The 25,907-nt window shown below is 54.5% G+C and overlaps 1 protein-coding gene across 5 annotated transcripts in view; it reads left to right on the plus strand.

The window, feature by feature from the left end:
* The window catches only part of LRRK1 (leucine rich repeat kinase 1), a 120,976-nt gene that overhangs the window by 79,936 nt on the left and 15,133 nt on the right, over window positions 1-25,907 (plus strand). For 4 of the 5 annotated variants that reach the window (XM_087856716.1, XM_087856714.1, XM_087856715.1 and 1 more), the window contains 15 exons: window positions 2,162-2,291; window positions 2,883-2,995; window positions 3,427-3,641; window positions 5,718-5,885; window positions 6,391-6,563; window positions 7,598-7,718; window positions 7,918-8,077; window positions 8,472-8,748; window positions 11,927-12,098; window positions 14,218-14,381; window positions 15,393-15,532; window positions 17,527-17,776; window positions 19,943-20,109; window positions 22,349-22,546; window positions 23,546-23,823. In XM_087856716.1, coding sequence (XP_087712842.1) covers window positions 2,162-2,291; window positions 2,883-2,995; window positions 3,427-3,641; window positions 5,718-5,885; window positions 6,391-6,563; window positions 7,598-7,718; window positions 7,918-8,077; window positions 8,472-8,748; window positions 11,927-12,098; window positions 14,218-14,381; window positions 15,393-15,532; window positions 17,527-17,776; window positions 19,943-20,109; window positions 22,349-22,546; window positions 23,546-23,823 — 2,726 coding nt within the window. The remainder of the gene's footprint in view (window positions 1-2,161; window positions 2,292-2,882; window positions 2,996-3,426; window positions 3,642-5,717; window positions 5,886-6,390; window positions 6,564-7,597; window positions 7,719-7,917; window positions 8,078-8,471; window positions 8,749-11,926; window positions 12,099-14,217; window positions 14,382-15,392; window positions 15,533-17,526; window positions 17,777-19,942; window positions 20,110-22,348; window positions 22,547-23,545; window positions 23,824-25,907) is intronic. The other variant, XM_045795383.2, reaches the window with a different exon arrangement.

A 25,907-nucleotide genomic window follows, 5' to 3' on the forward strand; every position in this document is an offset into this window, starting at 1 on the left:
GTTCTGGAAAACGGCTTTGCCGGTGGCCCGCGGGAGCCCGTCTGGGGAGTGAGGCGAGGAGGCCACACCCTTTGGAAGTTTCCCTGCAGAGGTCGAGGGAGCACAGGACATTGGCACAGGACAAAGGGCTCTTGAGTTTGTTAATTTCGTCTCCTCGGGAAAGTTGAGGCCCACCCCTGAATGAAAAGAAGGAGACCCATTGCAAATTCTTCCTCTGTGGGGGTTATTCTCTGGGGGCTGTTGATCCTGGGGTAAGGAATTATCTATAAAAGCTAACTTGTTTGCAGAGGGATAGTAAAATTCCAAGGAGATTTATGTACATTCAAGTAGTCCTATTTGTGCGGGGGCCTCGTCCAAAAATAATTTGGACAGCCGTTTTTACGGTAAAATTCAGACCAGCAGAGTCATAAATAACTTAGGAATAATTACAGTTCATAAATACCTCGGGCTGTGCTCTCGCCGGCCGTGTCTGCGCGGGGCCAGGAGCTCTGTGACAGGTGCTGCCTCTGCCGTGGTAATTCCTTCATAAACACCGACGTAGGACTTGAAAATCAGAAAGCATAGAGGCCAGGTGTTCTGAACATGTTCTCGGGGAAGAAAGTGAGCCTTTCTTTCTTCCCGCGTGTGTTCTTTCAGTGTGCGTCAGGGCCGGCTAAAGGGAGTCATTCTTTTTCATTGGGAGGGAAAAAAAAAGTCCCGTTGAGCGTTTTTCTTAGGTTCAAAGCCGTCCTTATAAGTGTTGCACCTTTCTTACCCTCAAGGAGGCACTGCACTGAGTCCCCTTCCCATGGGGGCCAGCTGGGCTGGTTTTCCAGGCACAGATTCCAGGATTCCGTTATCGTCTGTCCCGGAACATTCTCTGATGTCAGGTTACCCCATTACATCGATACTACAGGCGACACATGTGGAGAAGAGCCAGAGGGAAGGGAGGAAGTTGTGATCAAGGACAGGAAAGTCACTCCAGCCCAACAAAAGATTCCTGGCTTCTCTATCTCGCTGGGCTGGCAGAGGGCCAGAGGAGAGGGCTTTGGGGCTGTCTTTTATCTTGAGTTCTGGGAGCGGGAGCTGAAAGGGGCCCTTGCGGGGGTGTGGAGTCCTGCTCCCCCCCCCCCCCCGCTTTACCAGGGAGGATAAGGCACTTTGGAGATTTTACTGAAATCTGAGACTCTGATCCCCATCAGTGCACGAGTCCAAGCTCCGGGCCGCAGTCACTCTCAGCTCCCACACTCCGGTGCCCGTGGAAGGAACACAGGCAACATGCTCTTAATGGGTATCTCATAATTAGCCTCATTAACGAAGTCGCTTAAATACTAGAGAGTTGGCTGGTTTTTCAGAGATGCTTCTCAGGAAGCATAAAAACCAAGCTCGTTGTATTATTTTGTAATGGATTGGTTTTTTTTTAATTGAAGAAAACATGTCCATGGTAAGCAGAATTTTTGAACAGTGTCAAATGGTGTGGAATGAATATCCAATCTCCTAGGAATTCCCTTCCCCAGAGACGAGGGTGGAATTTGATGTGTCTCCAGTAACGATTATGTTTGTGTCTAACATACATGTATAACGTGTATGTGCCTATGGGCCTGTGTGTATCCGCGTGCCTGTAACGTGCATACACGTGTGGTGTGTGTGCACACACCTATAACATCATGCACCTGTGTGCGTGCGTGGCCTGCACGTAAACAGCATCTCGAAGCATCTGTCTGCATTATGGCACACATACATGAAACACACACACATACATGCACGGGGTGTGTATTTGCTCACATGCCCGCACACACCCGTTTTCAGTTCACAAATAGCTCTTGAGTATCACTTCCTACCCGTACTGTAGACCTGCCCCGTTTTTGCAAGAGCTGGATATTATCCTGTTATTCATCAGCCACTTCCCTGTGGGGGGCGGGGGGTGGCATGTAGGCTGTCTTCGGTCTTTGCTGTTCCGAACAGTGTGCATGGAATGTGCTGCCCTCACATCCTTGCTACACGCGTGCGAGGTTGCCTGTAGGACCATCCCCTAGAATTAGAATCCCTAGGTCAGGAAGATGAGCACCTTGCTCAGGTCGACTTGCCAAAATGCTGTGGAGGCTGCACCAGCTTCTGCACCCGGAGGACATCATGGTCCGGAATCATCGGCAAACATCCGGTCTTGGCCATTTCTTCACAGCGGGTGTGCTGGAATTCCCAGCCTTCCTAAGTGAGTCTTTGGAAGTTCTTTGTCTGAACGACAATCACCTGGATGCCGTCCCTCCCTCGGTTTGCCTCCTGAAGAGCTTATCAGAACTCTACCTGGGAAAGTGAGTACTCGGCTGGCACAGGGAGGCAGACTGTCCTCTGGAACCCGTCAGAGGACACAGACACCGGGGGAAAGAAGCCATCTATGTACCGGGAGGCAGCGGGGGGACGTTCAGAATGGGGCTTAGTCCAAGTGGTGGGAAGAGGGGAAGGCAGGGGCCGCGATGCCGTGATGCCCTGCGTGCTGCTGTGCTCAGTCCTAATGAGAACTGCTCAGCCACCCATCCTTCTATTTATTGAATACCTACTGCCAGGCACTGTGGGGGGTGCAGTGTGCGAAACAATGAAAATACCAAATAATTTGTTTACATTGCCTTTTTGAGAAGAGATGCTAATAATCTTTATGGCATCGTAATAAATAGAAGACAGAGGACGTTGGGGGAGGAAATCTAGTTCTAAGCCACGGGGCTCTGCAGAAGACAGAGCTGGCCTTCCAGCGAGAAAGGCTTTGGGAATTGCTCTCTCAATGGAACGCGCGAAAGCAGGGCCTGAGATGTTGGGCTTGGGGTGCAGGCCCCAGAGGCTGGCAGGCTGCTGCGTGCGTGCGTATGTGTGTTTCTTTGTGTCCTCCCATGGTGTGTGTGTGCCCTCAGCAATCCTGGCCTCCGCGAGCTCCCTTCTGAGCTGGGACAGCTAAGCAACCTCTGGCAGTTGGACATCGAAGACCTGAACATCAGCAACGTGCCCACGGAGATCAAAAAAGAAGGTAGGGCTTCCGAGACAACCAGCCCTCCCCCCACCGCCCCCCTGCCCCAGGGAAAGAGGACTCAAGTCCAGTCGTTAAGGACCTGGGCTGGAAGCAACTTGGGCTCTGTGATTGGGCAGGTGCTGTGAGATTACCCGGAAACTGATCATTGCTAAGCACCATCGTAGTGCAGTTAACTATATGATAAAGCTATCTGTGATTCTCTGGGCAGGAAGAATCTTGTTTTTAGGTCCTTGACTTTTGGACTCCACTTTTGGGGTAATTATGACCGCAGCTTCCCCCCATCCGACCCAATCGCCCTCTCCACTTCCCCCATTAGAACACATGGGAAGTGTTCCTTCAAGACGGGATTTTGTTTCCCAAGAGCTATGAGCATGTTCTCGTCCGTATGTCAGCAGCGTCTACATTCCCCGCTCTGTGATTTCGCGTAGGCCCCAAAGCGATGTTGTCTTACCTGCGCGCTCAGCTGCGGAAAGCAGAGAAGTGCAAGCTGATGAAAATGATCATCGTGGGTCCTCCTCGCCAGGGCAAGTCCACCCTCCTGGAGATCTTACAGACGGGGAGGGCCCCCCAGGTGGTGCACAGCGAGGCCACCATCAGGACCACCAAGTGGGAGCTCCAGAGGCCAGCTGGCTCGAGAGCCAAGGTCAAGGATGGTCGGCGTGCAGAGTCCCCGTGGGTGGGAGGGAGCTTCCCGGGCCCCCTTCTCTCTCCTCTCCAGAGAGCCTGGGATATTCACAGCTTAGTGTCTGAGGCCCAGGATATGTACAGGGGCCGCTGGATGCTGTCTCCAAACCAGCTCCTGCCAAGGGCAGTGAATAATTTCTTAATAATTTCTTAACATGACCTCGTGGTTGTTCTGTTATAGTTAAGTTGAGGCTTTGGGCCAGTGGTTCTTAATCTTAGCTGTCCGTTAGATTTTTCTAAAGACAGCAGTGTCCAGACCTTGTACTCCTGGCCTTAAGGATGGCATTTCTAATGGTCTGGGGTAGCTGCCCCCCAGAGCTGTAAGATCTGTAGGCAGTGACACACAGCAGCTCCTGCCCCTAATGGGGAGGCTGAGAGAGCACCCCTGGAATGAATGCCCTGTCCTGCCTGGCACCTGCTTTCACCCGAAGTTCTGAAAAGTCGAGTGCTTAAGCCCTATTTAAAACGAATCCTTTGGCAACCCTACTAATCGTTTTTTTTTTCCTTTAGTATGAGACAAAGGAAAATGAACATTGTCTTGCCCTAGAATCAGAGCAAAGAGCCTGCGGAAGAGTTGGAGGGAGAGACTATAGCACTAGCCCGTAGCTGTTTCTCCCGGCTCGGGGAAGGAACACACACCCATAAGGTCTCCCTTACCTGTCGCCATATTTGTGGTCCCGTGGACCCACATGGGGATCCAGGTGCGAGGAGGCTGTTTGGGGGAAAACCAAGAGGCCTTGGGGCCAGAGGCCGCACGATTTCCCCACACAGCCCCCGGCACAGGGCCAAGTAGAGACAGGTTTCCTTGCGGAGTCTTCTACACGAAATCACTTGCCAAGTCAGGCATTCTAGTTCGGGTCATTAAGCATTTAAGCTGTATATTTTAACAGACCCAGAAACTGGTCCTCTGAAGGGCAGAGTCCTGCCTGTATGCAGTGTCAGAACAGTCAAATACCTAGTACGTAACATCAGCAGAACCACCGCCACCCCAGAACACCCCAGGAATGAATCTCACTAACTCGTCCAGACGTTCTCTAAAGTCACCCAGAATCTCTGGATTCTCTCCTGGGGTTTTTTTGGGGGGTTTTTTGGTTTTTTTTTTTTTTTTTTTTTTAAGCAATTACTTAGTATCACTTTCTTCCAGCTGGTCTTTAGCAAATGATTGTCTGCGATCCGAGGGGTGAATTGCTGTTTCCATCTTTCCTGTCCTTTGACCCCCACTTCCTTTCGGCCAGCGTTATAATTTCCCCTCCTTTGTCGAAGGACAGCCACCACCTGATCTCTCAAACGTCCCTGCCCGTGTGTCTGGGCCCTCAGCCAGTTAAGAACAGCTGTCCATTTTCATTCCTTTGCAAAAGCAGGTCAGCACGCCTTGTCTCAGCGGCCAACGTGCAACGTCGCGGAAACGATCTTTTGCTGCAGAAAACTGCAGCCTTGGCTGCTCGGGCCAGACTCTTACTTAGCTCATAGGACGATAGAGAAACCACCGTTTACACAGCCTTTCCCAGCAGCACAACAGCTAATCTTTTGTTTGAGTCCCACGTCGGGGCGGCTTCCCATCATCCTTGGTGGGCGCCGCCCTCTGGCCTACACGAGTTCGGAGGCCCATCTCCTCGGCCTCACCCTCGCCCTCGCACAGATGGAGGTTAAGCCTTGGTGTGAGTGCCAACGTCAGCCCCGGGGTTCCCTCCAGCAGGAGGTCTGACCGTCTGCAGCAGAGACAGAGGCAGGACCGTGTCCCCAGTGTTCCGCAGACACAGGTGGACGCAAACGCCCCAGCCCACGGGAGCCCGCCGTCCAGGGCCCGGCCCCCTGCTCTGTGAGCGGTAGAAAGAAGCTTCCAGAAGTCCCACGTCCGCACTGCTGGGCCCCTTTCCCTCACTTGGGTTCCTTAATTCCCAAGACAAACAGCAGGATGGGCCAAGCTGTTTTTTAGGCCCCAAGCACAGCACGTGATGAAGGCCACCATTCTCTCCATTTGACTGATAAAACCCTGGTCCCTAAATGCCTCCTGTCACTGCCCCTGTCGCTCAAGCAGGTAGAGTCTGTGGAATTCACCGTCTGGGACATCGGCGGCCCCGCCAGCATGGCCACCGTCAACCAGTGCTTCTTCACAGACAAGGCCCTGTATGTGGTGGTCTGGAACCTGGCGCTGGGGGAGGAGGCCGTGGCCAACCTCCAGTTCTGGCTGCTCAACATCGAGGTGAGGAGACGCCAGCCCGGCAGGGCCCAGGCCTCGGAGCATCACGGGGTGGGGGGGCATTTCTCTGAAGCATCCCCCTTTACTGAGGAAAAAAAAAGGAAACGGTCAGGGAGAAACGCTGGGCATCTTGGCGGACTTTCAGAGGACCCCCGGGTCATAGGTCACCGTGGAGCCCTTAAAACCCTCCTCGGCCAGACGGGTGTCCGAGCTCTCCCAGTTTCCTTCTACCTTACATTTAAGAGCCAGCCCCCCACTCTCGGACCAAAAAGGAAGACAGAGCTCCTGCCTCACGAGTAAAGATGATAAGAGGCTGGATGCAGGCCAGGTCACAGGTGGATGACATACTGGCTGAAGGGATCGGAAATCCAGCCCTTCTGCGGTGGCTCCTGGAACCCCTCTGGCCATAACATGCCCTCAAGATTGACAGAGGTTTACTGGGAGCTGTTTCCGGTCCCTTCGTGGAGTGAAGGGAGCCAGTGCTCAGCTGTGGGGTTCTCTCTGGCAGGCCAAGGCCCCAAACGCGGTGGTGCTGGTGGTCGGCACGCACCTGGACTTAATTGAAAGCAAATTCCGAGTGGAGAGAATCGCCACGCTGCGCGCCTACGTGCTGGCACTCTGCCGCTCGCCCTCTGGGTCCAGGGCCACGGGCTTCCCGGACATCACCTTCAAACACTTGCAGTGAGTGTCCTGCTCTCTCTTACTGCTTCCTCGTTTGTCCGTCTTCCCGGGGACACCGGGATCTGCCTGCAGAGGGCTCCTGAGCCCCAGGCTGGGCTCTCCAGGGCCCCTTTCAGGCACAGGGAGGCAGCTCAGTCCCCGGAGCAGACCCAGCCCTGGGTAGGCAAGCTGCCCTAGTGCACTGGCAGGGCAGAGCCTGGACACACCCTCTCCAGGTGTGTGGGTCCCCTCCTCCCCGTGGGTCCCACAGCCCCCACGGGACCAGGAGAGAGAAACTCGTGTACCACCTGTCACGTTGGCTGATCTCTAGACCATCACAGACCCCAGGCGTGGCCCTGGCCCTTACACTGGGTCAGAGTGGTCCGGGCCAGTGCCAGTGGGACCGGGGCCCCGGGCTTGCTGCTTCTCTTACCTCCTGTCCTTGGACTCACGACAGCCCTGTGAGTCATGGGGATCGTTGTGCCCACCTCACAGATGACGGAAGGAGCTCAGCGAGTTAAGTAAGCCTTCTCTCATAGGAATCAAGCATGGGTTGCTACGCTGTGCTGGGGGCTTTCAGGGTCCCTCCGTCTGGGTGGACTCCCACAGACCTTGGTGCAGGGACCGGCCAGGGGACCCTTCCATTTGCCTCAGAATGCTGGATCTGGCTGAACCTGATGTCAAATGTCAGAAATTCTTTGTGTGCCCTTGAGAACACCCCTGAGGCCTGTGATAACAGGGGCACTGGCTCTGGGCCAGACCTGGGTCCACCCCGAATCTGGTCCTTTCCAGCCCGTGTCCTTGGGGGTCACCTCGCACCTTCAGGCCTCACGTTCCTCCTCTGTAAAATGGGCGCACTCAGGACACATACTGCGTTGCTTCCCGCACAGAGCTTTGCACCAAGCGAGACCTTAATACATGTCTCTGCGTTCACCTTTCACGGGTTCTTCTAACTTGCCAGCATTAGGGACAAAACCTGGGGACGCAGAGGCACTGCGACGCTCGTCAGAGAGAAGCGGTGCGATGAGCGATCACGTTCTGTTTTGCACTCGCAGCGAGCTCTCCTGCAAGAGTCTGGAAGGCCAGGAGGGGCTGCGGCAGCTGATCTTCCATGTCACGTGCAACATGAAGGACGTGGGCAGCACCATCGGCTGCCAGAAACTCGCAGGCAGGCTGGTGCGTACCTCAGGCTCCCTGTCCGTCGGGAATCCAGACGCGTGTGCCGCGTGCTCAGGCTCCGCGGTCCCCGCGCGAGCGGTTCAGGGGGCAGGCCGGGGAGGAGGGGGTGAGAGGAGACGCTCACCTACTCAGCCCTCCGGGGAAGGGCGGGGCGCGCCAGGAGCCGCGGGACCAAGCCAGCCCCCCTGTCCCCCAGATCCCCAGGAGCTACCTGAGCCTCCAGGAGGCCGTGCTGGCCGAGCAGCAGCGCCGCAGCCTGAGCGACGACGTGCAGTACCTGACGGACAGGCAGCTGGAGCAGCTGGTGGAGCAGATGCCCGACAACGACATCAAGGACTACGAGGACCTGCAGTCCGGTGAGTGGGGAGCCCGGGGGCGGGGGGCGGGCCCGGATAGGGGGAGTCCCCTCCGCCGCTCTGCACCTGTCTGCGAATGACCGTCCGAGCACTTCAGGTGCTTGGTGCCGTTGTAACGAGGAGGCACATTTGCACAGATGGGCTCCGCGAAAGCTGGAGGTGGGCGGTCCGGAGCGCCCCGGCTGGCCGTCAGCTCAGCACGTCGGCGAGAGTCACGGGGTGCCACTCGGGAACCCGGGACAGGGCTGCAGAGCCATCTAAAGGGCCGTGTGTGCTGGGAGCATGGCTTGCTTCCTAAGAAGAACGTGGGACCCAGCCCCGTAGGGACTAGGTCACCCCAGAGTCCCTGTCACCCTTGGTCTGATGCTGCTTCGTCCTCCCCTTCCCTGGGCAGCCATCGGCTTCCTCATAGAAACCGGCACCCTGCTGCACTTCCCGGACACCAGCCGCGGCCTGAGGAACCTCTACTTCCTTGACCCCATCTGGTTGTCCGAGTGCCTGCAGAGGATCTTCAACATCAAGGGCTCGCGGTCCGTGGCCAAGAATGGGGTGATCCGGGCAGAGGACCTCAGGATGCTGCTGGTGGGGACAGGCTTCACGCAGCAGACGGAGGAGCAGTACTTCCAGTTCCTGGCCAAGTTCGAGATAGCCCTGCCTGTGGCCAACGACAGGTGAGGCCACGGCCGGGCTGCTCACACCATGCCCCGGAGGGAGGGATGGAGACCGGGGTCACTGGTGGCTTGACCAAGAGCTCCAGGGACGGGCCATGGGGACGACCTGCCTGCCTGTGCTGGCTGCTTCTTCCTGGGCCATGGGTCTCTCTTTTCAGGGGGTTCAGAGAAACGCATTCACTGAGAAAAAAAATGCAGGAAAACACGCAAGAATGGCATGAAAAATATCTTGCGGGGGGGTGGGGCTCATGTTTTAGAGGGTGGATTCCTTGGTTATTTGGTGAATGCAAATGGGGTAAGTGACAAGGATGTGCATGCTAATTACACAGCCTGGCTTCAAAATGCAGGGGCGGAAGGGGTTGGGGTGGGGGGAGAGTGTACGTGGGTCCGATCCAGCTGGGCACGCAGGGCCTCCGTGCCCAAATTTCAGTTTCAGCCACTTCCTGGGTCTGATGCTGATGTTGCCCACAAGACAGTAACCAGGACCCCAAATCTGCAGACCTTTTCCCCGCACCTATCACAGACCGTGTCACCACCTGTCCCCCAGTCCTAGAGCTATGGGGGCATGCCCACTGGAGACTCCTGGCAAGCTGGCCTGGACCCTGTGTGGCCAGCCTGGAGACTCCACCTGCATATAGACTGGGCCTCCTGGGAGCCAGACCTGGGCCACTGTGCCCGAGGCACCACCCAGATTTCTGCTCGATCTTGTAACTCTGGGAGAGGGCCTCTTATTGCTCCAGCCCCCTGGAAGCCATGAGTGAGTCCTAAAAGGAGAAACCCCAAAGAGAAATTCAAGGTCCACATGATCCTTCACACCATGACCTTGAGGTGTCCTTGACATTGGTCCCTGCAAAGTGAGGCACCTCTGAGTTTACAGCATTGCCAAATCGGACCATTTTCCGGTTATTTTATTGACAGGTTAGAGGAATGAGGGGTTACCAGCACTCAGTAAAAGCAAGTTTGTTATACATACATGTATATCCTATTGAACCATAAATCAGCCAGGTCATGGCCGAGTCTTCTGGGAGACTTATAGTACAGCCGGTGAAACCACAGGGCCAGAACACCTGAGTATGAATCCCAGCTGCCTTTCCTGTCTCATCTGTGCAATGGGAATAATACAGTCATCAACTAGTATGATAATCATCGTGAGGATTAAATCAGATAATACACGTAAAGTATGAAAAGTGTCTCCTGCACTTAAAAGCTGCAAAGAAGGGGTCCCTGGGTGGCTCTGTCGGTTAAGCACCTGACTCTTGATTTCAGCTCAGGTCATGATCTCGGGGTCTTGAGATCAAGCCCCGCATCGGGCTTCTCGCTCAGCACAGGGTCTGCTTGAGATTCTCTCTCTCTCCCCCTCCCCCTGCTTGTACGCACACACGTGTGCTCTCTCTCTCTTTCTAAAATAAATAAGTCTTAAAAAGAAAAAAAGCTCCAGAGACATCAGATGTTATCAGCATTATTATGTTACTCTTCCTCTGTGCTAAGTACTCAAAGCCAGTGGCGTCTTGTTCCATATAAAGTCGAGAGTGTCCGGGCATTTTCCATTTTAGCACAGTTACAATAGTTCCCTTGTGCCCTAGGCAAGTTCCGTCTCCTCGCGCATAAACTTGTACTTGGTTACCAACGCAGCTCAGCATCTCTGAGAGCTCCTGCCCGGCTGAGGCAGTCACGGTGGTGCAGCCCCAGACAGCTCCTCGGGGTAGACACGGGGCCCCCCACCCCAGGTTTTGTCCGGCAGGCACGGGAAGAATTCACCTCTTTAATCCCCATCTTGCTGACTCTCTGGGCATCCCCTGGTTCAGCCTTTCACCTCTAGTGATTGCGTTCCAGCAGGATAGCAGGTGTCAGCGGGCTTGGGCTTCTGTTGCCAGTTTGAATCTCTTCCTTTCCCATGCTGGCTTCCGAGTGGTCTCTGCCTTTGGCAGTATTGCGCACCCACTCTGTGGGCGCTGTGCTGCCGGCTGGGGCACCTGGGTTCAGAGCCTGCTCCCTCCCCCCACTCAGCACCTACCAGGAGAGAAGGAAGCTGCAGGACCTGGCCAGTGTAAGCTCCAAGCCGAGTGTGGTGTGGGCGGAGGAAACAGGATAAATCACTGCAAGGCACTGAGGAGGGCCTCCAGACTGGGGAGGGACACCGAACAGATAAACAAGGACTTTCCAGAACACGAAGGAATAAATCAGGCTTGGAGAAAGGCCTGGGGGTGGAGGCAGAGACACTGTAGCTGGGGTGATTGAGAAGGTCCTCTTTCCCCAGATCTGAAGTGGCTAAAAATGACCTAAAACTTCACTTCCTGACCCCTTGGGGCCTCCCCTCCACCAACCCTGTGGGACAGGTGTCCTTTCTCTTCCCACGTCAGGAAAGGAGAATCTGCACAAGGTTACACCGTGTGCTGAAGATACAGAGCCGGGATGGACACTTCTACGATATTTTCAGGGGTCTTTTCCAGAATATTCTAAAGATACTTCATTGGACCTAAACTGATGTATTTAAAAGCCTCAGGGGAGCTGAAGGCACGACCTTTGTTCAGAAAAGGGCCCGCCGGAGGGCCGCCCTGTGCCTGCCCCTGCTGCTCTGCGCACATGGACGATGCTGGTTTTCAGGCGCGTTCCTGGAGGGGCCTCCGCAGCTTCGGCTGTTGCCAGCTGACTCGGTGACTCAGCACTTTTACCATGCGCAAGAACGCTCTCATAAAACGTCCCTCTGTGCACAGCCTCATTCTAACTTGCAAGGCCATGGTGTTATCTCAACCGACCAAGAACAGTAAATCGCTTCCAAGCCGAAAAACAAACATGACTCGGAGCCCCATGTCTGCATGGGCCTTGGAACCGTGCAGCTGTATTTGTGTCTCCTTCACCATCCAAAATTAATTTTCAGCGATTCCCTAGTCACAGCCCCGTTTATAGAGAGCGAACCGAGATTTACTACGTCTGATGTGTTTATGACCACAGACGTTTTCATGTCTTCCCTTAGCATATTCTAGTCGCTGTCCTAGAGGCCTTGAGAGCTATCTTTGCTGTCCCCATCTTCATTTCCTCTCGAAGCGTCCATTCTCAAACACTGAAACTCCTCTGTCTTTCTAAAAGTAGAATTCCAAAGGCCCTGGGCGGGGAGGCACGAGGGCAGCGAGCCCAGGCCAGGCAACACTGCTCACCTGTCCCCATGGATGTGTTCCAGCTACCTCCTGCCACACCTCCTTCCATCCAAACCCGGCCTGGACACTCACGGCATGCGGCACCCCAAGGCCAACACCATTCAGAGAGTGTTTAAGATGAGCTTTGTTCCCGTCGGTTTCTGGCAAAGGTTTATCGCACGGATGCTGATCAGCCTGGCAGAGATGGACCTGCAGGTAGCCTCCGTTTCGGCGGGGGGCAGGGGGCGGGGCGCACAGGGCACCTGCAGCTGGGCCTGCACGGGAAGGAGAGGCCCTTTGCTGGAAGGGCTTGACTGCAACCCCTTAGACCCAGGAGGCCAGCGCTGGCTCCGAATCCGCATTGTAGGGGCCGTGGTTGTAAACCAATCTGCATCAAACATCCCCTGGAAGGCTTGTCACAGCAGAAATGGCTCAGAGGAAACTCAGAGGTTCCGATGCAGTGGGTGTGGACTGGGACCCAGCATTTTGCGTATCTAACCATTGTCCCCGGAGGTGCCACAGGTTTGGGGACCACGCTTGGAGAACCGTGACTTTAGAACCGTGGTTTTGCTGCCCAGGTGGTGCACCAGACTCACCTGGGGAGCTTCTACCAGACATGGACAGAGCGCAGGCTGCCTAAATGAGGCTCTCCGGGGGCGGCACCCAGGCACTGGGAGTTTTTAAAGCTTCCCAGGTGATTTCCCTGTCCAGGCGCACTTGAGAACCACAGGTGTGGATCTTTAACTTGGTCTGGAAGCAATGAAGAGCTGACCCAAGGCGTTCCTTTCCCTGGGTTCACCTGGGACCTTGCTAGAAATGCAAATCTGTGGGCCCACCCCACACCCACCACGTCAGAAACTCCAGGATGATTCTGGCCCACTTTACTGTATGAGCACCCCTGGCATAAAGTTGGGCTGTTGAATAATTGATGTTAAATTCAGCATGGGTTTGTTTTTGCCACATTCTAATGAAACAGCCCTTACGGAATTAACAACCCCGTGGCTAAATATATTCTTTGAGCTTCCCATTTTACTGAAATGTTAAAAAATAAATACGAGAGCCTGAAAATCATAACTGCTGTGGCCCACGTTGGGGGGAGGGACTTGTTTGCAAGGCCTGGGGGTGGGGGGCCCATGGATGATGGGAAGAGTGGGTGCAGGAGTTGACTGGTCTAGAGTTCTGACTGGGTCACTCTGCCCTCCCTTTGAACTGTCCGCCTGCCGTGTTCTAAGTGGGAGGTCACAGAACACAGCGTTGTCATCTGTCATCGTGTGAGGCCTGAGCTTGCAAGTGGGCTCTGTGTGGGGGGCAGAGGGGCCCAGCTGGGTGTGGAGGCAGGCACCCTTCCAGGCAGTATCCCTCACTCCCAATGAGAGGAAAAGTCCCATTGAAATTCAGATGAGGAGAGCGAGTTCAGTCTCAGGAGTAATCAAAGGCATACAAATTCAAGCAGCAGAGGAGATGCTGGCCACTTTGCACCTCTCAAATCAGACTAAAACCCCAGGAGCCAACCCCAGAACTTGACGGGTTCTCACGCCGTGGTCCGTGCATATATGGTCTAACTGTTTCAAAAGCGGCTCCTCGGTCCATATCCAGAACCTAAAACCATTCAGACCCTTTGCCGCAATAATCCTATTGCTAAAAAGGTGAGCGAAGGAAATCATTCGAAATCAGAGAAAGCTTTGTGACTTTTCATGGATCGTTGGCCCGTTTGAGGGAGCGAAAGATTGGAACGACCTAAATAGTCAAAAGAAATGAAGGATCTGATCAGGACGTCACTGCACTTCACAAAGTACTGAGCTTTAGAAAAATGACTTTTATGTGAGTTTTTAATGGCATAGGAAAAGTGAAGTTTTTAAAAGCAACCAAAATGAGAAATTTAGAAAATTAAAAATACAGAATTAGAAAATACGGCTTTAGCTGTTTTCCAAACATATACGTAGACAGAAAAATTTTTTAAATCCTGGAATAAAATACCCTCAGCCCAAAATCTCTCTGCTTAGTGTTAAGTTGTTTTGGGTTTTTTTGTGCATTTTTCTGTATTTTCTACATTTTCTAACATGAATTTTTGCTTGTCAAATCAGGGAGGGAAAAGGTTTGAAAAAGAAGAGCCTATTATCAATCCTTTGGGGAAAATGTGCCCCTAGAGTGTCGTGGGGACCCCTCCAGATAATTCAGTGTTTAATTTGGCAGCGGGCTGCGTGGTCTGGGAGGAGGGGGTGGGAAAGACGGGGGTCATTTATCATGATGCAGCCAGGCCGGCCTCGTCAGAGCTCTGCCTGGGACCAGTGAGGAGGCTAGAATACTTAAGCAGGGTCTTTTCTCTGTCTTTCAGCTTTTTGAAAACAGGAAGAATACTAAAAGCAGACACAGGAAAGTCACCATTTATAGTTTTACAGGAAGCCAGAGAAATCGCTGCAGCACATTCCGAGTGAAAAGAAATCAGACCATCTATTGGCAGGAAGGGCTTCTGGTCACTTTCGATGGGGGCTACCTCAGGTAGGAATACTCGGGAACGCACCTGGCTGGGTCCCCGTGGTGCTTGGGAACAGCCCCCGAGTCGGCCTCCTCCGGGAGACCGTCCACTTGGTGTCCACAGAGTTCTCCCAAGGTGGCTCATTATGGCCGCCTGCTAGGAATAGGAGCCCCTCCCCTGCAAATGTCCAGAGTGTCCCCATCTCCTCACCCCCTTCCACCTCTCCCCTAGAAGGTCAGGAAAAGTGAGGGAGGGTATGGTGACCACAGCCCAGGACTTGAGGGAAGTGGGCGGCCCCTGAGCTCTGGCTGAGAGCCTCTGGCATCCCCGTGGTCACTTGGGTGACACCTGTGGGGGCCTGGCTGCCATCTGGCCTTATGCCCTTGTCCTAAGTGACGATGGCCCAGGTGACACCATGGATCCTCCACATGACATAACAAGATACAAAACTTTGCTCCCTTTTCCTGGTTTCTTTACTTTTTTCAGAGAGAGAAAGACCTAAAGTCAGCTCAAAAGGTTTAATAAATGACTTTTAATCAGCTTTAATAAACACACAAGATTATTTCATATTTACACTGAAGTTTTCAAAATATTCTTCAACTCCACGAGAAGAGAAGGAGAAGGAGAAAGGGTCTTCCTTTGAGGGCCTGACCTGAGCCGTTCTCAGTGCCTGGAGCTTTCACATAGATGTTCCCCGGCACCAGCTGCCACCTGGCAAACGAGAATCTTGTAGTTCAGAGGAGGCGAGAACCTTCCCCAGGGTCACACCCAGGGGTCTGTCCCTGCTTGAGTATCGCTTCCCGCAAAGTCTCGGTGATGTCGGCATCAGGGAAGTGGTGGGGGGACGAGGCAGGGTCCCACACGCAAGTACACAAACACGGGTCCCCCTGACCGTCCTGCCGGGGCACAGAGTCCTGGAGTGAGGATGGGGGTGGGGTGGTCCCTGGGGTTGGGTCTCAGCCTCAGGAGGCAAGGAGATCATCCCAGGGCCCTCCACGGCCAATCACAGTGGGTTCTTCCTTTCTGGGTTGCAGTGTGGAATCCTCAGATGTGAACTGGAAAAAGAAAAAAAGCGGAGGGATAAAAATCATTTGCCAGTCAGAAATGAGGGACTTCTCTGCCATGGCTTTTATCACAGACCATGTCAACTCCCTGATCGATCAGTGGTTTCCCGGTAAGAGGATGTTCTTGAACCAAGTCTTCGCTCATGTTAACGTTTCTTTACGAGTCAGGGTGGGGCTCGTTATTTTGGGAGCTGAAGTCTCACCGGGATTCAGCCCACGGAAACCAGAGAGGTCCTAATGGCCTTTTGACAGAATCCTGATCCCTGGAGGGAGTCCGGCTGTGACATGGGTGTGGGCGCTACGGGGAAGATGTGGGCCCAGACCCCAGAGGGCATGTGCAGCCTTGGCCTGCTGGTTGCACACAGTGTGTGGGAAGACAGACGATCCTGGGTGCCCCGCATGGTCTAAGAAGACCCCCAATGTGCGCTTGGTACAGGCCTTGTTTTCACAGTGAGGACAGTGCTGACATCTGGGGGGACCCCATGGATGGGGTGGGAAGGCAAGGGAGCCACACCTGTCAAGGACCCCCATTTTCCTTTCCTGCCTGCCCCCACCCCCAAATCCCAGAGGTGACCAACCACCCACATGGCCCTTTAATCAGCTTCGTCATTGACAATCCACACAAAGAAAACACTTCTTGTAGTGAAGCTTTTGAGGCCCCCTGTTTGTTTTGCTACCAGAGTGGAGACAAACCACGGGGTGTCCTGCGGGAGGCTGTGTGGGGCAGACCAGGCAGCCTCTTCCCCGTGAGCCCTCAGCCTCCAAAGGCTGGCGGCCGAGAGAGCGGAGAATGGGTTTGGACTCCCAGACCTGCCTGGCCTGCGCCCTCCCTGAGCTGGTGTCTGGCCTGCAGCCACTGCCGGATCCCCGGACAGCATCAGAGGAGACGCTTAAGCAGCACCGGCCGGCTGTGCTTTGGGTGCATGCTCTGGACACCGGGGCCGGGGGCCTCCCAGGGCTGGTGGGAACGCTGACCTTTGGGAAAAAGCTTAGAAAGGGGCCCAAGAGGGACACCAGGGTGGTTCCGTCAGTTAAGCATCCAACTCCTGGTTTTGGCTCAGGTCATGATCTCGGGGTCGTGGGATGGAGCCCCATGTCAGGCTCCCCACTCAGCGGGAAGTCTGCTTGTTTCCCTCTCCCTCTGCCCCTCCCCCCTTCTTTCTTTCTCTCTCTCTCTCTAAAATAATAAATCTTTAAAAAAAAAAAACGAAAGAAAGAAAGGGGTCCAAGAGAAGGCAGTTTGGTGTGCGACTTGTGGCCGTTTGGGTATGCTTGGTCATCCAAGGAAGCCTCTAGACCCGTATGAGCCTCCCTGGGCTTTAGTGACTCCCCGCCACCCAGTGAGCCCCACAGCAGGTGCTGGGGGAGAGTTAACAGTTGGGGGAGGGGTGGGCATTAGATCATCACCTGAGACAGGGCTGCTCCGGAGACAGCACCACCAGCCAGCTGGCAGGATGTCTTACACACGGGCCTGCAGATAGCAGATGTGCCCAGAAGGTTCTAGGAGTCCTCCTCTCCTGCACAAGGCAGGCCATCAGCTCACCCTGAGGTGCCTTGGAGGCTACTTCTTTGCACCTCCTTTCAGAGGCGTGCGGAAAAGCTGTGTGCCTCCTGCCCCAGGGAACACAGGTAAAATGACTAGGTTCTGTCTGTTATAATTTGCACTCATTTCTCCCCCTGCCTTGCTCTTCTAGGAAGGATCATAGTAATTGCAAGCCTTATGTTTCTAATTTTAAGAATAGCTCCTTATTGGTTGTGGTTCGGTTGCTGGAGCGTGGCATAGCTGAGACGCAGCCCGCAGCATCCTGTCGGGGCCCAGCCGTGCAGGAGGGATCCCCAACCTCTCAGCCCCTCCTCAGCCAGCCCGCTGAGGGTCTAGACCACCCACTGTCTGTCCAGTGCATCCCTGACCTTTCCTGGTGCGGGGCTTTCAGGATCTCGCTCTCCAGAAAAGAACCCAAGGACACAATCATGGGTCAGCCACTCCCTAGGGTCCAGGCAGGGGCACCCAGACCCCCTCCTCTGAAAAGCCCACCTGGGGCTGCTCAGGGACCCACCTGCGGCCACCTTCAGATAAACTGTCTCCTGCTCTGTCCCCATGTAGCCCTGACAGCCACAGAGAGCGACGGGACCCCGCTCATGGAGCAATATGTGCCCTGCCCGGTGTGCGAGACCTCCTGGGCCCCGCACACGGACCCGAGTGAGAAAGCAGAGGGCGTGCAGTACTTCGACATGGAAGACTGCGTGCTCACGGCCATTGAGCAGGACTTCATCTCCTGCCCCAGACACCCCGACCTCCCCGTGCCTCTCCAGGAGCTGGTTCCAGAGCTGTTCATGACCGACTTCCCCGCCAGGTAGGCCACAGTGCCGCTCCTCTGATTCCCACTTTCCTGCCGGCTCCAGGAAGAGAAGGCAGATTCCCCTTGGCGGTCGAGAACGGGGCGCTCCCAGTCCTACAGCCCCGCTTTCCTCTCTTGGCAAACGCTGACCTCGAGGTGCTGCGCTGAGCCTGGGCGTTTGGAACCCCTGCATCTGTCCTTGCAGTCGAGTCTACCCGTAACCTAAGATACTGACTGGGGAGAGAATGCTGGGGAGCTAGAGAAGGCTTGATGGTCCCACCCAACAGGAAACAGTCGCAAAATCCAAGTGCCGGGTAAAAGAGGGACTGTTCTGTAGTCATGGAAACCGGAAGCTGTGACTCGGTCTCCCTGGAGATAATTTGACATTGGCAGTTACCAACTGTCTTGGAGTATGAAGTCCTGTTGTTGTCTTAGTCAAAGGATTGCTGATCTGACTTCTTTAAAGAAAAGTAAACTTTTGGGGGTGGTAAGAATATTCACATTCTCATTTTTCCGAATCGCCCCCCATCCCGAAGAATCCATGTGGAGGACTCTGAGATATTGCAGAATTGGGGTCAGTCTGTCAAATTAAGAAATTGCTTCCTACATTGGATGATGTCCCCCCATGGCCCTTTGCAATCTCCCCAGTTACCTTACTGGTCGAAATGATAATTAAACGCTGCTCTTCTGCAGAATGAGCCCCCCTTATTCCCAGAACTCTAACGTGAGGGTTATCGTTTCTCCGAGGCCACGTGCAGAGTTGGGTAGATGCATGAATCGGATTTCTGCGGGAAGCGGGGGCCAACTAGGCAGCCCAAATATTAGGATTTTCATTTATCTGCTGAACCTTGTTGGGTTTTATGCCCCAACTGGATCTGGCCTGCGGCATCTACTGTATGAAATCGGGAAAGCCAGATGGGTTTGGATCGAATTGCAGGCCGTGGCATGGTTCTTCACTGAAGGTACTGGCTGGTAGTTGAAAAGCCCGACAATGTGGACAGGATTCCCGACCCAGCAGAGGCTCCCTGGAAACTTGAGCCGTGGCCTAGCCGGGGCCCTGAAGCATCACGCTCCCCGCATGAGGAGTTTGAGTGGGTCGGATTGAGGGAGTGGTTCCCTGGCATCCAGGGAGCCCTGTTCTAGAGCCCCGAGTTTACAAGGAGTCCTAACAGAATGCCCCGAGGGATCCCCAGCATTCCTGTTGCTCCCCGGGCCCGTCCCGGGAGGCTCCCGAGTGCCCGCTCTGCTCAGGCAGGTGGTTTGCAGGGAGGGCACTTGGAGAAGAGCCGGCTCCGCTCCGGCACCACCGAGGGCCCCAGCGGAGGCAGCTGCCCCTGCCTGGAGTGTCAAGCAAGCAGTTGAGCTGTGCGGAGCCTGAGCTGCTATGCAGTCTGCTGTGGGAGGCATGGGACTCCCCTTCCTGGGGCGGTCGGCCTGTGGGGCTAGCACGGCTCCCTTGGAGGCACCTGGCATGGGTCACTGGTGAGGAACCCAGAGAGACTGCTGCAGAGCAGGGGGAGGTCCCAAAGGGGAAGGGCCTCTGGGCTGCCTGCGCCTCCCTCCCTGCCTCCCACCATCCCTCTCAGGACTGACTAACAGTCTTTCCACAAGCCCAGAAGAAATCTCCCCTTTACCTAGGATTAGAACACACAGACCAGGGAGGTCTAAACTCCCTGCCCTTGCCTGAATTCCTAGCTATCGACTGTGCAGACGTGGCTTGTGCCAATCAGAAGCCGTCCACGGCCGCGTACTTCGCTCCTCGCTTAATAAAGAGATAAGGAAACAACCAAGCTAGCAGTAAATAAATGTAGTTTGTCTGGTGGACACTCGCTCTCAGAGCACAGCGTGCTTGGGAGGAAAACATCCAAAGACTTTTCTGTCTATGTGGGCCACATCGCAAGGCTTCCCCCGGTGCTAGCAGTTTCCATTACGAGCCCACTTCACAGAGGAGACCGAGGCTTGTTGCGGCTACATGACCCGCCCACGGCCATGGTTTATCCTGGATCTGTCTGACCCCATGGGGGGCTTTGAACTATGACTCCCGGCAGTGGAAGAAATGACCAAGGGTGTCCTCACATCTGCCCATCCCAGGGCCATCCCCACCTCAGCAGGCCTCTCTGGGGGGCAGTAAGGGACCAGCTAGGGAGGTGAGGTCAGACCTGTGTGCTGTGTTTCCGGCAGGCTCTTCCTGGAGAACAGCAAGCTGGAGCACAGCGAGGACGAGAGCAGTGTCCTGGGCCAGGGCGGGAGCGGCACCGTCATCTACCGGGCCCGGTACCAAGGCCAGCCCGTGGCAGTGAAACGGTTCCAGATCAAGAAATTCAAGAACTTGGCCAACGCCCCAGCGGGTAAACAGGGCCCCGTGTCCTTTCTTTTCAGACACGTGCTCCCACGGTCCAAACCTCCTGCCACCTTGGGGAGACTGGAGGAAGAAAATGGACGAGGCCAGAGGAGGCCCCTGGGCAGCCGACCTGCCTTGTTCCTGGCAGGGTGTGGGATAGGCCTAAAGGTCAGGCTGAGCAAGGTGTGGAAATTGTTTTGGGAGATTATTTTCTCGTCTAGATGCGAGCCCCCAAGAGCATGGGCCATCCCTGTAATTTCCATCTGCTCCATGGCCGGCACAGGCCTGGCACGTGGTGGGTACACACTCAGACGTCAGGTGGACCCCTTACCCTGCAGGACCCCTCTCAGCCATCTCCACTAAAGGAAGGAAGCTGATAGTCCAGGTGAATGGATGCAGAAGCCAGCATGGGGCGGCTTCTCGCGCACCCACACAAAGGAGGCAACACACCTTCTCTCTCCCCAGAGAGTCCACACACCATGCATGGCTCAGAGATGGTCTCCACCTCGAGCGACCCGTCACCGCTCCGCACACACCCACGCAGGTGCTGGGCGACCCCCTCACGCCCAGCCGGCTGAACAGCACCTTTCTCACTACCCCTGGCTTATCGTGTTTGTCTTCATGACCATTAAGGTAGTTTACCCTCGGGGTAGAAAAATCGGAATCATAGAGCAAGGGAAAGAGAACAGATCAGAAAGGAAGAGACATTGTTACTATAGGAAGACAGTGACTTCCTGCACAGAAAAATCTGAGTCTACTGGCAAATACGAGAGCCAGGAAGAGTTTCACAGAGCTGCCAGACATGAGCTCAACCTCAGAGTTCAGCTGCGTTCCCATGTAGCACAATGACCCATCGCTAGAATGCCACAGTTAAACCGCGAAGTGTGGAGGGAGGGCTAATTAACACACACCGTTCAGCTGAGTCCTTGTTTAAGTCCTCCCGAGGACGTGCGCGTATGTGTGTGTGTGAGAGAGACAGAGATCTCACTCACGGATTCTAAATGCGCGTAAAATGACAAAATCCCAGGAACAGCTGGGACGATCCTACAGAGGGAGACAAAGGAAAGAGGCCTGCCCAGCAGATGTCATGACTTATAACCCGACAGATGTGAAGGCAGTGAGCTTGGGCCCGGCCAGGCCCGCCGAGGGCGCAGCCGCAGCCACGCACGTGTGTGGGAAGCTGGCACATACGGGAGGTGACATCATGAGTCAGAGGGGAGAGGCTGACCGGTCGCTAATTGAGGCAGAGACTTGGGTCAGACTTCACGCCATAAGTCAAAAAAGAAATACCGAATGGGTGAAAGACCCAATAGGAAAAACAAAAGTTTTATACTCAAAAAACGAATTTGGCCGGCCTACACACGGATCTGGCACAACCGATGCATTTTTAACTGCTAAGGGTTTTTTTCATGCTGTTTAAACCTCCGTGTTCAAAAATCCCTGATTTTAAGATCTGAACGTAGCGGGGGAAGGGACAGATTGGGACACAAGAGGACAAGCAGGGCCTGGTGGACCCCACTTGGTGACCTCAGGGCCAGCCACAGACTGGTGGGTGGCGTCCTGCCCCCCCCCCCGACTTGGCAGGAGAGGCCCTTTGGTGGGGGGCCTTGGGCAGCCACCCTGCAGGGCTTACAGCGCAGACTGGAAATCGCCCACTCCTGCCAGTAGACCTTGCTCCTCTGGCCTGAGAGGACGTGTCACAGTCCCATGGCAGCCCCGGGTTTCTCTCTGGCTGAGGAGAGAGTGCTGGTTCTTTCTGGCCTACGGCCGTCCAGGCTACTGGCAGGGAGTCAGGTGAGCACGCCCTCAGCATCCCTGTGGGTGAGCAGCTGGGGCCTGGTTGCCTCGCAGTCCTGCTGCTTGAGCCGGGCTCTGGGTGACACTAGGGGATGCAGAACTGGGATAAGCCACCACCGTGACCCTCCACGGGGCCCGCAGGGGCGGGGATGGGGTGAGGGCTCCGAGAGGGACGGGGGTGGGCAGGGGAGACAGGGACCATCCACTCTGTTGGGACAAGTTTAACACCTGAGGAAGAGGGGGCAGAATGCCTCAGGAATACCACCGTCTGGGGCCAAATTCTGGGTGACAGTATCTCCACCCCGATGTGTTCAGTGCCTTAGAATATCAATGCTGCCCCCCAGCCCCTCGAGCCCCCATGGGGCAGCTCTGAGTGTGGCAGGACCCCCACCTGAGTGGCCCTAGAGGGGCTCCGCGGGCAGTGCCGACGGCCTCACTCTCCCCTGCAGACACCATGCTGAGGCACCTGCGGGCCACCGACGCCATGAAGAACTTCTCAGAGTTCCGGCAAGAGGCCAGCATGCTGCACGCCCTGCAGCACCCCTGCATCGTGTCGCTCATGGGTATCAGCATCCACCCGCTCTGCTTTGCCCTGGAGCTCGCCCCGCTGGGCAGCCTCAACACCGTGCTGTCTGAGAATGCCAAAGGTACCTGCCCCCGCCGTGTCGAGAACATTCCACAGGGGTTCCCCGGGGCCTGGCCTGGCCAGATCCAGCCCCTGGGAGGCTGGAGAGCCCCTGGCTGGCAACACAGGCCCCAGGGAAGCTGGATCCCCGGGGGCTCCCTCCTCCTGCCTGGCCTGGCTGTCTGGGGGGGAGCACACCTGCCCCACGGCTCATGGGGCCAACTCTCTGGGGGCGAAGAAAGGCACGTCACCAGGTCTACACCCGGAATGGTGGTGTTGGCCAGGCTGGAGAAGCGTATGGTGTAGAGTCGGATGGGACCACATTCCAAGTCCTGGTTCTCTGCCATAATCCTGTAAATTAGTGCCTCGTTTACTGGCCTGTTAAAGTCCCACTAAGTGGGGGGCAGTTGAGGGTCTCAAATGAGGCAGCCCAGGGCGGCCCGAGCAGCAGCCTGGCGCCCACAAGCCCACCGCCCCGTAAAGCTCTCCTTTCCCCACGACGCATAACGCGTGTCCATCATCGCTGAAACTCTGAGAACCTGGGGTCAGTTTTATCTTGTTTTTTAATGAGATTTTAAAATAATTTTCCTTGGGAAATGAATAGGGAACTAAATTCCAAAGAGCTGACAGGAGACGGGTAGTGGTCTCTTGACTCAGGCAGGAGAAACGCAATTAAACTCAAATCGTTTCTCCCTCAATGGAGAACTTTTTTTTTAAATGAAGTTCTTATCCCCGCAGTAGAGCAATCTTGGCCTACGATGAACTCCAGGAATTTTGAATCCTTGCTCTTTTGGTAAAAAAATCAACAATTCCAGGCATGAAATACCATGAATAAAGCTATAACAATAAGCATCTCTCCCCTACATACTGTTTTATTTCAGAAGGTCATTTTCTGTCTCCACTGGCATCCAGCATGGAAAATGATGAGAAGTGTCCGTAGAATATGGAGTATCTGGGGAGAGAGAAGGTGAGAAAAGACTGTTGTTGTAATGATAGTTTGGTATTTTTTTTCTTTGCAAAGATTCCTCCTTTATGCCCCTGGGACACATGCTCACCCAAAAAATAGCGTACCAGATTGCCTCCGGCCTGGCCTACCTGCACAAGAAAAACATCATCTTCTGTGACCTGAAGTCGGACAACATCCTGGTCTGGTCTCTTGACGTCAAGGAGCACACCAACATCAAGCTGTCGGACTACGGGATCTCACGACAGTCATTCCATGAGGGTGCCCTTGGCGTGGAGGGCACCCCCGGCTACCAGGCCCCGGAGATCAGGCCTCGCATCGTGTATGACGAGAAGGTACCCACACCCCAGCCCCCTGCCGGCCCCCGGCCCCTGGGAGGCCAGCCAGGCAGGCCTCGCGGCACTGCAGCTTCTGAGCTCTGTTTCCCCAGGCGCACTCTCTCCCTCTCCCGTGCCCGACCAGGGGGCTCTGGCTTAAACCACAAATGCACAGGGGTCTGTGCCCACCTAGGAATGTCAAGGTTAACTTCTCCTTATTAGCTTCAGGAACAGTGAAGTCTCTAACCTCCGAAGTCTCCAACCTTGATTCAGACACGTAGTCAAGGTGGTACACAGTGGACAATGAGCCTAAGGCAGAAATGGGTCTGGATTTGGGTCCCCGCTCTGCCGTTTAGATGTATAAAATGGGGATAGTGGGCCAGCCTCATGGGGTCTCACGCAGAGTGGTCAGAAGAAGGATGGCAAAGCCCCCTGGCCTGTAGGCACTGCCTACAAGGCTTTGCCGGAAGTGAATGGCAGAGATGGCCGAGACAGCATGGCCAAAGCCAGGGGAAGAGAGTGAATGAGGACAAGCGTGTACTCCCCAAGCAGCTGCATGGCCAGCCTCGGCCAAGATGTTAGCTGAATGTTTACCTTCTTGCTTAAAAGCTGTTTAGTAGATGCGGGCACACAGACAACCTCAAACCAGCTAGTGCCAGCCCTGGTTCATTAATCGCCCGGCACTGAAACTCCCCTGGTCTATAATTTTTCATTATTTGGTGATTTGCCGATGAGTCATTGCCTGATTGCTTCAAGAATGACCTAAACACCCTGTCGTCCCCATGCTGGACATTATATCCCCATGATATTTTGTAACTGCCAGTTTGTACCTTTTGACCACCTTCAAATAAAAAAGGAAAGAGAATGACCTTAGCTGGCCAAGTCGGTTAACCATCCGACTCTTGGTTTCGGCTCAGGTCGTGATCTCAGGGTCCTAAGATTGAGCTCCATGTCAGGCTGCACGCTGGGCATGGAGCCTGCTTGGGATTCTCTCTCTCTCCCTCTGCCCCTCCTCCACCCCTCTAAAAAAAGGAATGACCTTAGCGTGTGTGCATTAACTCATCACCTGTGGCTATTAACCAAAATAGAAAAGGCAAATCAGAGTGATAAAAATAAGAGCTTCTTAAGTAGCAGGTGACACACACCAAGCACCTCGAAACTAAGATTATAACAGGAACCTTCACGTTGAAAACTCTCAGGTCTATTTCAGCCATTCTCCTGCTAAAATGTTACCTCTTGGCCCTCATGGAGGCCTACACTGACTTCTCCTTTCTGGGCCTTTTGATGACATTAAAATTAGAGGAGTCAACATGTTGTCATTTAGGAGACATTCCCCCTTTGTGATTTGCATACACTGCTCTTTACTGCTGAGCACATTTAGCTGAGGGTCCGAGTTCTCCTGCTTTTTCTTGATTCTCAAGGATAAGGAGCATGGCATCCTTGGAGCCCTTAACCAGTGCCTGAGGGCTAGCAAGTTCCCATTATGTGTTTATTGGATGATTGGGTGGGTGGATGGATGGATGGATGGATGGATGGATGGATGGATGGATGGATGAGTGGATGGATGGATGGATGGATGGATGGATGGATGGATGGATGAGTGGATGGATGGATGGATGGATGAGTGGATGGATGGATGGAAGGAAGGAAGGAAGGAAGGAAGGAAGGAAGGAAGGAAGGAAGGAAGGAAGGAAGTATGGGAGTATGGATAGGTATATGGATAGAAGAACAGATCATCGGATGGACAGATGGATAGTATAGATAGATAAATATGCAGAAGATACGCGATTGGGTGCATGGATGGATAGATGGATGATGGATGAAAAGAAGAAAAGGAAGAGGGGAAGGAAGAAGGAGGGAGGAGGGAAGGACTGGAAGATGGAAGGCTAAAGGGACAGAATGATGGGGGCGCCTGGGTGGCACAGCGGTTAAGCGTCTGCCTTTGGCTCAGGGCGTGATCCCGGCATTATGGGATCGAGCCCCACATCAGGCTCCTCCGCTATGAGCTTGCTTCTTCCTCTCCCACTCCCCCTGCTGTGTTCCCTCTCTCGCTGGCTGTCTCTATCTCTGTCGAATAAATAAATAAAATCTTTAAAAAAAAA

This window comes from Ursus americanus, chromosome 28 (genome assembly GCF_024610735.1).
Source record: "Ursus americanus isolate L20-20 chromosome 28, mUrsAme1.1.p, whole genome shotgun sequence".
NCBI classification, from domain to species: domain Eukaryota; kingdom Metazoa; phylum Chordata; class Mammalia; order Carnivora; family Ursidae; genus Ursus; species Ursus americanus.